Below are 12,964 nucleotides of genomic sequence, written 5' to 3' on the forward strand. Positions count from 1 at the left end.
CTTTTCCGCTTATTTCCGTGCGTTTTCGAACTTCAACAGTTTCATGGAATGCGACGTTTGTTACTTCAACCCCTTTCCGAACGTTGCGACTTCGTTTTGTTCAGTTTTTTCTTTCGATCGACGTTAGTACGCAGTTTTGGGCGACTTTTCATGAAGATCGTAGTTCTTTCGCCACCGATCGTCGCATTCTTTACGTAATCTAATGGTTTTGAAGCCCTTTTCGCGGAATCATAATCGATTCGCCCTTGTCGATTCACCACGCCACCCAAGTATTCCTGTTAGGTACTAGGTAGGTTAGGTAGGCGCATGCTCGATGATTGTTGGTCCCCGTATACACACACTCTCTAAAGAATAGATCTCCTTAGTAAGGACACAACAGTGGCGTAGTCGACAAGATTCTGATCACAATGGCGACTGCAGTAGTGGGAAAAGTACCGCGCTTTGGCAGCGGCGGCGAGTGGCGCGATTTTGCTGAACAACTCGCGTTCTTCTTCAAGGCCAACGCAATCACCGACGGAGGCCGGAAGAAGGCCATTTTACTCGCTAATTTACCGCGCGAGGCGTACAAAACCGTGAAGGACATCGTCCTTCCACGGAAATTGGACGAGGACGACGTCACCTACGAGATACTCGTTAAAGCGATGGCCGAGCACACGAAACCCGAGCGTTCGGTGCTTGTGGCGCGCAGCGAATTTGTGAATTTGGTGCGATTGGCCGAGGAAAACGTTCGCGATTACGTGGCTCGACTAAAGCACGTGGCCAGCGACTGCAAGTTCCCGGACTGTTGCTGCCTGGAGCGGCTTCGCGATCGTTTTGTTGGCGGCATTCGTGATGACCGCATGGCGCGCAAGCTACTTGCCGAAAACCATAAACAGTTGACATTTGACAAGGCCGTCGAGATTTGTATCGGCATGGAGCATGCCGCCGAAGGAGCCACGACATTAGTTGGCGGCACACAGCGACAAGCCACAGCGGGCCAGGCCGAGCCTGTGTTCGCGATAAAAAAGGGAGAAGCGAAGCCCTGTTTTCGATGTTTGGGGGCTCACTCACCGCAGACCTGCCCCAGGAAACAAGCTACATGTTTTCACTGCAAGAAGAAGGGACACGTCAGCCGGGCGTGCATGCAAAAGAACCGCGACGAAAAAGGGCAATCCAGCACAAGCGCTGACGGAGACAAACGGGTGGAAAAACACGCAGTTAGAGTCGACAAGAAGGCAATCCATGTTGTCGAAGAAGACGTTTCAAGTTCGGATTCGGACGAAGGCCAACTGTATGACTTGCGTATTACTAGAGCAAACGACGATACTACCGCAGCGGAGTTGTTTCAAATCGAATCCTCGGAAGATGCTTTCAAAGTGGTAGTGAATATTGATGGTCGGGAGGTACAGATGCAAGTGGACACTGGGGCCGCTGTGTCTGTGATAGGAGAGGCTGAATTCAAACAGACTTTTGGACCGAAAAGATGGAAGCAACTGAAGGCGTCTAGCCTGCGACTCTCGACATATACCGATGAGATCGTACACCCCGTAGGAATGTGCTGGGTTCGAGCGACGCACAAAGGACAGTCGGAAAAAGTACCGCTACACGTATTGCCCGTCTCGGGGCCACCGTTATTCGGACGGAACTGGCTACGCAAGATCAAGCTAAATTGGTCGCTGTTTAAGATGGAAAACGCTATAGAAGACCCGGTAAAGGAAATCTTGCAGCGCCATGAGGCAGTATTCTCACCGGAGTTGGGGAAACTAAAAGGCATTAAGGCGAACATCGCAGTTAAAGCAGGAAGCACTCCGCGATATATTAAGGCCCGGACAGTTCCTCTGGCTCGGCGCGCGAAGGTCGACGAAGCACTAGAGAAGCTCCAGAGAGACAACGTCATACGCGCGGTACCACACAGCGACTGGGCGGCACCCATAGTCGCACCCGGAAAGCCGGACGGATCGGTCCGTGTGTGCGGTGATTTCAAAACCACTGTCAACGCAGTCCTTGACGTGGACAAGTATCCGCTACCCCGTATTGACGAAATATTTGCCAATCTTAACGGAGGACAAAAATTCAGCGTGTTTGACTTAAAAACCGCATACTTGCAGATGAAGTTGGAAGGCTCTTCTAAGAAGTTTATGACTGTCAATACACATCGCGGACTTTTCGAGTACCAACGTCTCCCCTTTGGGGTAGCATCCGCGCCTGCTATTTGGCAGCGGGCCATGGATCAAGTCTTACAAGGATTGCCAATGGTGCAATGTTACCTCGATGACATTATTGTTACGGGAAGATCGACTGAAGAGCACTTGCAGATGCTAGAGGAAGTACTGACGCGACTGGAGACCCATGGTCTGAGAGCCAATAAGGCAAAATGCAAGTTATTACAACCGTCCGTGACTTATTGCGGACACGTCATTGCCGCCGATGGACTTCATCAATCAAAGGACAAAACCGTGGCGGTTCGAGAAATGCCAAATCCGACGAATGTGGCTCAGCTACGCTCATTCTTAGGAATGGCGCAATACTATAGTCGCTTTCTTCCGAATCTGGCAACGCTGTTAGAGCCGTTGCACTCGCTGTTAAAAAAGGGAGAAAGCTGGTCGTGGGGGGAAGAGCAGGAAGCGGCGTTTCAAGGCGTGAAAGCACTACTACAAAAAGAGCCAGTCCTAATGCATTTCGATCCCACGTTACCTGCCACGTTGGCGTGTGACAGTTCGTCGTATGGAATGGGAGCAGTGCTGTCTCATCGATTGCCTGACGGAGAGGAGCGACCTATTGCATTCGCCTCAAAGTCACTGAACAAAGCACAGCGCAATTACGCCCAGATTGAGAGAGAAGCATTGGCTATCTATTGGGGAGTAAAAAGATTTCGATATTACTTGGAAGGCCGGGACAACTTTATTTTGCAAACGGATCACAAACCGTTGCGGTACATTATGGACCGGACTCGAGAGGTGCCAGAGACTGCAGCTGCACGACTCCAGCGATGGTGTCTGTTTCTAGGAGCATTTCGCTACTCTATCGAATTTCGACCGACAGAAAAACATGCAAACTGCGACGGGCTCTCTAGGCTACCTCTTCCTGGTGAAAAACAACCTGGCTCGACCGAAGAGACTGACAAATTGTATTATGCGTCGGTGCTAGACCCGTTGCCGGTCACCGCAAAGATGCTACGGCGAGCGACGCGTCAAGATCCTATCTTAGCAGTCGTGGCCGATGGCACGCTAAAAGGGTGGGACTCGCACAACAGGGAGCCGGAGCTTAAACCGTTTTACGACCGTAAAGACAGTATCACCTCACATGAAGGAGTGTTGTTTTGGGGTTCTCGGGCTATTGTGCCAGCAGCTTTGCGTGAACGAATGCTAGACGTGTTACATGAAGGTCATTTGGGAATGGCGAAGTCAAAGGCGGTGGCACGTGGCTATGTATGGTGGCCGAATCTAGACAAGGACATCGAGAAGATGATTCGCCGATGCCAAGGCTGTCAGGAGACAGCCGCCGCGCCCGCTGCAACACCTTTGCACCGCTGGGAATATCCTGCCAGAATTTGGCAGAGGCTGCACATTGATTTCGCCGGTCCTTTTCAAGGACGTATGTATCTTCTACTCGTCGACGCCTTCAGCAAATGGCCAGAAATAGTGGAAATGGAAAGCACGTCGGCGGAAGACACTATTGACGAGCTGAGAGCTATTTTCGCGCGGTTCGGTCTACCCGAACAAATTGTCTCGGACAATGGGCCGCAATTCACCTCGGAGGCATTTCAAAAGTTTACGTCGCGAAACGGGATAAAGCATGTCACGGGGGCGCCGTATCATCCAGCGACGAATGGCCTCGCCGAACGTCTCGTCCGCAGTTTCAAACGCGCAATGAAAGCTGACACCTCGGCACGCTCGCATCGCACCAAATTAGCACGATTCTTACTGGCATACCGGACGGCCCCGCACACGACTACAGAGCAAACGCTGGCATCGATGCTCATAGGCCGCCCTCTGCGCACCAGGCTCGCCTTAGTGACGTCGGATGTTCGACAAACGGTCGACGATCGCACCCTCGTCAATGCGCCACAGCAATTTCGAGAATTTAGAAATGGCGAGACCGTTTGGGTTCGCAATTATCGTTCCACTATTCCATGGGTAAAAGGGTGGATATTGGAACGCACCGGCCCCGTGTCATACACGGTGGCTATAGGAGGTAACGTTATTTGGAAACGACACGTTTCACAGCTTCGGGATGCCGAAGAGGATGACGAACCGACCGAATCCGCGGAAAATCACACATCAGCGAGCAGAGAGAACACACGGCCTCTCGCTCAGGACCCTCGCGAATTGTCCACCGAGCAGCAACCGACACAGGAGCCGACAACAAGGGCAAGCGAAGGAGAGGAAGCTGAAATCTGCGCACCTGGTCGAAGAGATGGTCCCGCCAGTCCGGGGCAAAGAGAACGAGCAACCCAAGGGGAAAGAGTTACTTCTAGGGTGAGGCCGACTACACCTCCGCCAGCATCCGCAGCGCCTCAACCGGAAACGACGCCACGTCCAGAACCAGTTGCCGCGGCTGGTACCGGAGCGCCACGACCTCAGCGCGAGAGGCAACGCCCCAGGTGGCACCCGGAATATGAGGTCGAATACTGCTAATCATAAGTACTGATTTTGTGGTGTGGTTGTTTGATTTTTTTTGTTGTTGTTGGTGTGGCGGTTTGTGCCGTCTGTGTAGTAGGACCTCCCTTTCCGCGTTCGGTGGAGAAGGGGAGGTGTTAGGTACTAGGTAGGTTAGGTAGGCGCATGCTCGATGATTGTTGGTCCCCGTATACACACACTCTCTAAAGAATAGATCTCCTTAGTAAGGACACAACAATTCCGCACGCGTACTGCTCTCAAATTTCCGAAACGCTCATTGTGTTCTACAGCCACAGACTGTTTCGAGATGTAGTTTTCCGCCCTGAATTAATTAATTATAATCCACCATGATATTGATGGGATAGGTTTCGCGTCCACATTTCGTATGCGATCGACGTACGAGTGGCGGGTGGCGCCTGGCAGGAGGCAGGATATTAACCCAACTGTTACCCGTTGCTTAGCAATTGTTTCAAGCGGGTTTTTCGTCCTACGGAGCATCCCTAATTAATTCTTTCTGATTTAGTCTTACATCGATTGGATAGCGTGAGCGGGTACACCAAACTACAGTTCGTAAATCGATATTGTTCATCAAAAGAAAAACGATAAATTGTGCCAGATTAGAGACAGTCCACCAACTAGTGGTGGGCGATACCGATACTTTGTTATCGATACGATACCGATACATTTTAGCGCGAGTATCGACGGTATCGATACTAAACGATACGATACCGGAAATTATAGAGCGCGCTAAAGTAATGCAATTTAGAATCCCACGGTACAGTCTGAACAGTACGTCTATTGATGATCCAACACCTTCAAGTTCTTATGCAGGAAAAGGTGCATGTTACCGTTTTCTGGTTTAAGTCTGCTTCGTCTTTCAGATATAAGCTGGCCTGCTGCTGAGAAGGACCTCTCAGACGGCACGGAAGTACCGGCCATTGATAGATACTTCTCTGCCATTTTCGAGAGCACTGGAAACTGGATGATGTGTGATTTCCACCAGAGAAGAAGGTTCTTTGTATGCAGGTATTCGCGTAGTTCTATCGTGTGGTCCACGAAACTCGTCCTAGCTGTTGTTTTCTCCATCACCCTGGTTTCAAAAGATTTCCATAGTTCAGAAGCAGGAGCAACAGAAGAATCTGCGTCGTCGTCGACGGAGCAGGACCTTGGAACTAGATTCATTTCTGCAAGTAAGCGCTGCTGAGCCGTCTCGGCACTTTCTCTTATAAATGGCAAAGCCTGAAAACGAGGATCTAACATCGTAGCTGACGAGAGCAACTTTGAATCTTCTAAGTTAGAACACCTTTGAGCTGGGCACGCAATTCTTGCGCAACTTTGAGAGTACTTGAAGAGTTTGTGGCAAGTGTCTGGAGTGCTCTCGACAGTGGTATTATTTTGGAAACCGAGAGATACTCATCCGATGATACCTCTACGGTAGCTTGCTCAAACGGACCGCAGCAGAGCAACAGCTTCTTTCATTATTTGGAGGTTTTCCTCATCGAACGTTAGATCCTTCTTCCCCATCATGCAAAGGGCAGACGATACTGCCTCGTACTGCTCTATCATGCGCTCTAGCATATAGTAGCTAGAGTTCCACCGTGTGTCAACATCTTGGACAAGTTTGTTCTGCGGCAAGTTCATTTGCTGCTGCAACGATTTGAGCTTCTCGCTGCCTTTGCAACTTTGATGAAAAAATGCGACGACAGCTCGACATTTTTAAGAATATCAGAAACAACCGAATCGGCTTTAATTGCATGTTGAACGACGAGGTTCAATACGTGAGCAAAGCATGACAAGTGCTTCCAGCGGTTCTTTGCAACAGCTAGAACTATGTTCGCTGCGCTGTCCGTGACGACACCAACAATTTTTTCGTCAATTTCCCAAAGTTGAGCGATTCTTTTCAGCTCTGCTGCTAGGTTGTCGCCAGTATGGGCCTCTGGCACATGCCAAGTCTCCAAAATAACTGACTGCAAAACCCGCTCTTTGACAAAATGACAAGTGACCGTGATGTATGATTCGGTCGTTCGTGAAGTCCAAAGATCAGTCGTTATCGAGCAAAACTGCACTTTAGAAATTCTTTCCTTTAGATTGGCTTTAATTTTCTCATAAACGTCTGGCAGTTGGGACCTCATAAGGCTGCGACGACTTGGCAATTGATAGCGGGAATCCAACGTATGAACCAAGTGACGAAATCCTGTATCTTCAACGACGGACGCAGGTTGGAGATCCAAAGCGATCATTTTAATAAGCGCGTCGTCCATTTTTCGTTTTCGGAAAGATTCCGAGTCGTATGTGACTGACCTCTTCAGGGTTGCTCGCAGAGTTGGCTGCTTGGAAGCCGGCTCAGCCTGTTTATCTGCATTTTGCTCGGCTATGACGACTTGATACTCTGACAAATGCTTAGATTTGAGGTGCTTTATCATGTTGGACGTATTCTTAGACGTCTTGATCGAATCTCCACAAACGCTACACTTTGCTTCATCACTTGTGTCTTCCGACCGAGAAAAATAGTTCCAAACCGGACTTCGTTGTCGTCTTTTCGAAGCCATTTCTATAGCGCGGATTCAGATGCTGCAGCGAGGCCATCGACAAGGAGTCAAGGACAATGCGCACAAGCGACGTGTCAAGCGTACTGACACGTGAAGTAAAGAGGATAATTAGATTTATTAATTTTAGCGCGCGGTAAAGTATTGATACTGCATCGATACCACTATTGGTATCGATACCTGAGTATCGCAGCCGGGTATCGACGGTATCGATACTTTTGGTATCGATACGCCCACCACTACCGCCAACCGATAGTCACAGTCACCTCAACCACCGGTCTTTATGATGAACTTGACCGTAAACCGTAGCGGGAGCGAGTGTTGCTTCCCGAGGCGTAGCGAGAGCGGGTCCACAAATACGATTGAGGAGCCAGGAGCGAAGACGTAATGGTAGTAATTGTCCGAAGTAACACCGGAAGTTATTCCTTTCCACGTGTCTGTCACAGGGCCCGTGGAAAACCTTAGAATCTCCTGCACACAACCCGCGCGAAGCCGGGTACCCCTTTAGACTAAGGTATCCCTCACCAGTTAATTTTTATGCTCTGCTAGTTGAGCTATAAAGACATCCTTTTACTCATTTGAGATTTGATGGTTAGCAGCTGCATTTTTCAAATAGTCGCATTTTTCGCAAGTGTCTGATCTTGGAAATCCAAAGGAAAGATTAAACTTCTTATTAAAAATCTTCCTATACATCCATTCTGAAGACAGCGGGGTTTCTTGAGTGCTTCTTAGAGTTCGACGCCTTGCAGGTTGATATTTCTCGACGTAAAACCTGTACATTTCAGCGATGCTCAAATTCTCAGGAAGGTAACGATGCAGATTCTCTGATATAGAGTAGTGGCTTCGCTGACGAGGAAATCTTTCAATATGCTGCTTTACTTTTTCTATCACGTCGGCAGGAATGGCATTTGGACGAGGAGTGTATTTTCCTCTTTTGTCAACCGGGACGATTTCTCCAGATGTAATCTTGTTTTGAAGTACTCGAACTCTTTTCGGATTGATCCAGTGAACTGCACAGAAAGATTTTCGGCAAACTTGAATAGACGTTCCGTTCTGCAAACGCAGGTGGTATTTGAAAGAATGTTGTCTTCGAGAACTTTCACGCACTCGCGTTCAGACGACTGGCTTTACGTTGATCTGACCTGCTAGGTAAATATTTTGCAGATCGTAGCTTTCTGAATCGTAGAAAGCCTTAAAAATTCGCTCCGCTTCTTCAGACGATACATTTCGATGGCAACCGTAGTTGCAGCGGCACGTTATAGCTCTCATCGTCGTTTTCTGGACGATTCTCCCTTTAGAATCGACGTATTCTTTACCGGAAACTTTCAGCTTCTTGTTTTTGTTCCTAGTCCACTTGTCAGGCTGCCGCAAACGCTTTCTTCCCTTTCTCTGGCTTCCTTCCGTGACATCCATTACAAGTACGAGTGTGAAGTAAAGTGCGTTAAGCGTCACGTGGTCTTTCAGAACAAAACCTGCTATATCTCCGTTAATCCTTCACGGATATGCACGAAACTTTAACATGTGAACCTCCGACGCCTAAACTTTACTTTCCGGCAGTTAACTCAATTTTGTACAATTTGGCGCTTAGGACTATTTTGCACTCAGCCCTTTATATGCAAAACGTAATATTACATCTGACGTAACCGGAAACGTAGCAGAGAGCTAAAGGAGACACCTAATACACTTGTTAACACCAAATGAGAAGCCTAACACTAACCTTCAACCCTAAATACAAAACCAAATGTAGAAAACCAAACCCAAAACCTAATGAACGTAAAAACCTAATACCAAACCAAATGTAGAAAACCAAACCCAAAACCTAATTAAAACCTAAGCGAAAACCTAATACAAAACCAAATGTAAGCAATAGTATAAAAAACCTAACAAAAAACCTAATATAAACATTTTTGGCGGGAATCACGCTCCATAGTAGGCGTTAGAAGCAGCTCTAGTTTTTCTCAAACAAAGTCTGAGCGATGAAGCTTTCACCGTTGAGGAACTCCAAGAATTGACAAAAACGTCGAAAAAATTCCTTGTTTTTCTAACAAAGTTGTATACTTTGGCAAAAGTGTGAACTCTACGAGGCAGTACGTGAACATGTAAAAAGAAGAATCGTTTTGTCATGATGGAAAAGCTTGGTCTGCCAAGCTGCTTTTTTACTTTGACGGAAGCCGATTAGCATTTGCCCGAGTTTTTTAGTTGGGAAGTGCATTATATCATAGTCTACACTAGATAATGATGGCTTGGATAGCAATCATGAGAAGCCTCCCACCGCTCTTACCATTTTACTTGAATAATTAAAACACGTGCTTGCATTTTGATTGTTACGTTACACATAGATATCTATCGTCACACAGCGCGCAATACTCAATGTCGACAGCTTAAAAAGGAACGGGCGGCGCCAGCCGTGGCCGTGGCTGCGGCAAAGACTATCACGTTAAATGCAGTCGCGGTCGCGGCCGTGGCTAAGGTTGACGTCGCAATCGCTGAGGAAGCGGTTGCGGTCGGCGTTGCTCCAAAAGGTAAGACTTCGCGATCACTCGCAAAAGAAATGATTCATTATTTCATTTTTTCTTTAGTGAATTTGTCATGCGATCGAGCCGCCATGGTGGAAGACTTAAAATGGTGATTGCACTATACTGGTTTTTCCGCCCGAGCGGGTTCCTCCACCCAAGCGGCGAAGGCGTACAAATGCTGGCCGCCGGCCTCAATGCGATTTACGGCGGTGGCAAAAGGAGCCACCAAAAGGAAAACAAAAGGAAAAGAAGAGGCAAGAGGAACAAAAGAAAAAGGAAGAGAAGGAGAAAAAGAAAAAAAAAGAGAAAGAGAAGGAAGAGCCCGGGGAAAAGGGAGAGGAGGGAAAAGAATGAAGAGAATGAGAAATAGAGGACAAGAATGAAGGGGTAAAGGAGGAGACGGAGAAACAAGTAGACAAAAATGAAAACTTTTAGATAAGGATAACTAATTATCTGTATCTAGCAAGTATGTATTGCTTATTGGTTTTTTTATTTTATGTCTGTGCTAGTTATGTCTTTAATAAACATGTTGTAAACAGCTATCTCGGCTCACTTTGGCTATTCGTTTCCCAAAGGAGGTAACTTGCTATGACCATGTTTCACCAGCATGTTGTCATACATTTGACCAACGTTCTCCCAGTGTCCTGCTGACGAGGTTTTATAGTAAGGACAAAAATTGATTAAATTTTTGATTGATTGATTTACTGTAAAGACTATGTCTACTATTACTACGTATTTGATATATTTTCCCAACCGTAAATAGCAGTTTGAAAAAGTTTGAGTCATTGACTTTGACTATTCCTTTTTCATTTTATTAGCAACAAAGATTTGAATTTTTGAAATAAATTGTTTCAAAATTTACTGCTTTTAGAGGAAATATTTCATTGGAATGCCTCCACGAAGGCATTTTATGGGAATGCCTTCTCTTACCTGCTGACGTAGCTATTGTTCTTTGGCCAGCAGTAGGCCGAATTCATTAGCTGTTAAGAAGCAAAGCGCCAAAGCCAACTCACATTTGATCGATTGGTACAATCAGATCAAAACGAATTATATGATGATGTATACCAATTTTTTTACGGGGAACCTAATTGGTGCCGGAACATTTATTTCAAATCTTGTAAGTATTTCACGCCGTCTCTTAACCCATCCATGTAAACACTCTAACGTCAATTTGAAAAAGTGTTGCAGTTGCGTGAATTTCAGCTTGGGGTGCCCAAGCTCCTTCTTGTCGTACGTTTCAAATGTGAGCTTCAAAGTCCTTGTTGCAGCAAAACATTTCAAAGGTTGAGTTGTGTTGTGCCACGAAATTAACAATCTGTAACCGAAATGCCAAATGGCGATCTTAATAATAATAATAATAATGTTTATTTTTTACAGTCACAATGCACAACTACTATGCACAACGTTTCAACACATGCTGGCTGATCTTCCGACGAGTGACTACGGGACGTCCAGGAACCCCATCCGCTGGGCGGGCGTGGCTCAGTTGGATGACAACGACGACCTTTTCGATCTTAAATAGACAAGGGAGAACGCTCCATTGCTGCAGAACACCCTCGGACAACAGTGGCGGATCTAGGATTCGAGCAAGGGGGGTCCATGTGAGAGAGGTTGCGCGCGCCTTGGGCGCGCGCGAAAATTTTTTGAAAACCACGCCCACATTGGTGCATTTTTGTTACATTTTAACATCTACACAGTTTCATTATTCAAACGTAATGGTCCTCTAAAATAAACCTTAGTTTCATTTTTCTCGCGCAAATCTGCAAAAACTTTGTCAGTAAACTTTTTTGCAAATTTCACGAGATATTTTCATAAGGGCATTGCCTTAGACCATTCAGCAAGCACGATGAGGTGTGTAATTAGCTTTTACCGGCTAAATCTCCTCTCCCTATCCCTAACCTTAATATTAACTGGCTTCCCACATACAAAAGCACTGCGTTTACAGCAATTTTACTTTAAAAAATTTTTTGCTTTGCTCAAAGGGGGTCCATGGACCCCATGGACCCCCCCCCCCCCCCCCCTGGATCCGCCACTGGACAAGGGCAGGAGAGCCCATCCAAAGCACGTATGAAGGAAGAAATTTTACAAAATTCCGACATGATCTTGACTCGAACCCCCATCCACAGTCGTGCCGGCCGAGTGCTCTCACCACTCGGTCACCGTTGCCCCATCTTCGGTTACGAATTCTGCTTTCGACACTGTTCGAAAGTAGCAGTTTCCGTCTCCTACCATAGATTCTCGCTTGCACCCCATTTAAAGCAAAAACGGATTTGGAGACGGTGAAGTAGTTTTCGGGCGTTTCTTTGCAGCCGGTTGTAGCAGCACAATTGTGGGGGTGCGACTCGCACGTTTGCCTTTACGTTTTGTAAAGGGGTATCATTATCAATTATATCCGTGACATTGTCATTATCTACGATCACTTATTGCTTTATGTACATGTGTATGATCGCTATGCTCTTTTTTCAATTACTGATTCATTTTCCAGATGCCTAAAACTCTTAATTATCATCTGAAACAGTATCTTTGGTTAAAATGTTTTTAGTGCACCTAGCAAGACCGTCCAAGCGCTTGTCTTCAATGTACTTGCACGCTTGTACCTTGTTGTCCTTTCTTCTGTCGTCCGTGTTATATTCAGATACACCGGGCTTCACGCCAGGGTTTTGACCAACAGGACGTTCCGGCATGTAGGCGACAGGAGTCAAGGAAGGCACGCGGAAGCAAGACCATCGCTGGACTATTTAGTGCGGCGTACGCGGTAAACCCAGCCGGAGAAAAAAGAACGATAACATGGTTGCAAGCAAGAAGGCGCTACCACTTAACTCAAACAGACTAAGCGACCAAAACGTTGCAGGCTTTTTAGCAACTCTATTGCCAACGGAGCGATTGCTGTACCTTGTCTTTCGGAAGCAGCAGTTACCTACAACATCTTTACAGGCAGCGTGAATTCGGCAACTCAAAACCTGACGTTTGAAGATCTCTGCAATCGCGATCTGCAAACGACAATTAACGAGGCAGGCCTGGCAGAGAAAGAAAAAGGCCATAATTTCTGTAACCCCTTTTGCACTTGATTAAGCAAGCAGACACGATTTCTAAATATGACACAATTAATTCCAACAAAGTCTGGCAGCTATTAGACGCACCCAGAATTAATGGCATTGTGCTAACAAAAGAGAACCGCGGACAAGCTGCATGGATTGCACAGATAGAAATTCTGCACGACAGTCTTTTAAAACGCAAGAGAGATCTAGACGATATCGCTGACGAAATTATGGATATTCGTGACTCTTTTGGAAGGCATCTTACA

General features: G+C 46.7%; 1 protein-coding gene across 1 annotated transcript; it reads right to left on the reverse strand.

The window, feature by feature from the left end:
• Positions 1-5,393: 5,393 nt before the first annotated feature.
• LOC136197585 (uncharacterized) lies at positions 5,394-10,269 on the reverse strand. The gene is made up of 4 exons (XM_065987378.1): positions 10,244-10,269; positions 9,847-10,088; positions 6,281-6,873; positions 5,394-5,837 (listed from the first exon to the last, which is right to left on the reverse strand). The coding sequence occupies exons 1-4, from the start codon at positions 10,267-10,269 to the stop codon at positions 5,394-5,396; spliced, it is 1,305 nt and encodes a 434-aa protein (XP_065843450.1).
• Positions 10,270-12,964: the final 2,695 nt, after the last annotated feature.

Source organism: Oscarella lobularis, chromosome 17, assembly GCF_947507565.1.
Source record: "Oscarella lobularis chromosome 17, ooOscLobu1.1, whole genome shotgun sequence".
NCBI classification, from domain to species: domain Eukaryota; kingdom Metazoa; phylum Porifera; class Homoscleromorpha; order Homosclerophorida; family Oscarellidae; genus Oscarella; species Oscarella lobularis.

Coding starts and splice junctions, on each gene's coding strand:
- LOC136197585 (XM_065987378.1), bottom strand. CDS start 10,269: ATGCTGGTGAAACATGGTCATAGCAA. Junction 6,874..9,846: donor CGTAAATCGCATTGAGGCCG/GCGGCCAGCATT, acceptor ACTCGGAATCTT/TCCGAAAACGAAAAATGGAC. Junction 5,838..6,280: donor CGTCGCATTTTTTCATCAAA/GTTGCAAAGGCA, acceptor CCTCGTTTTCAG/GCTTTGCCATTTATAAGAGA.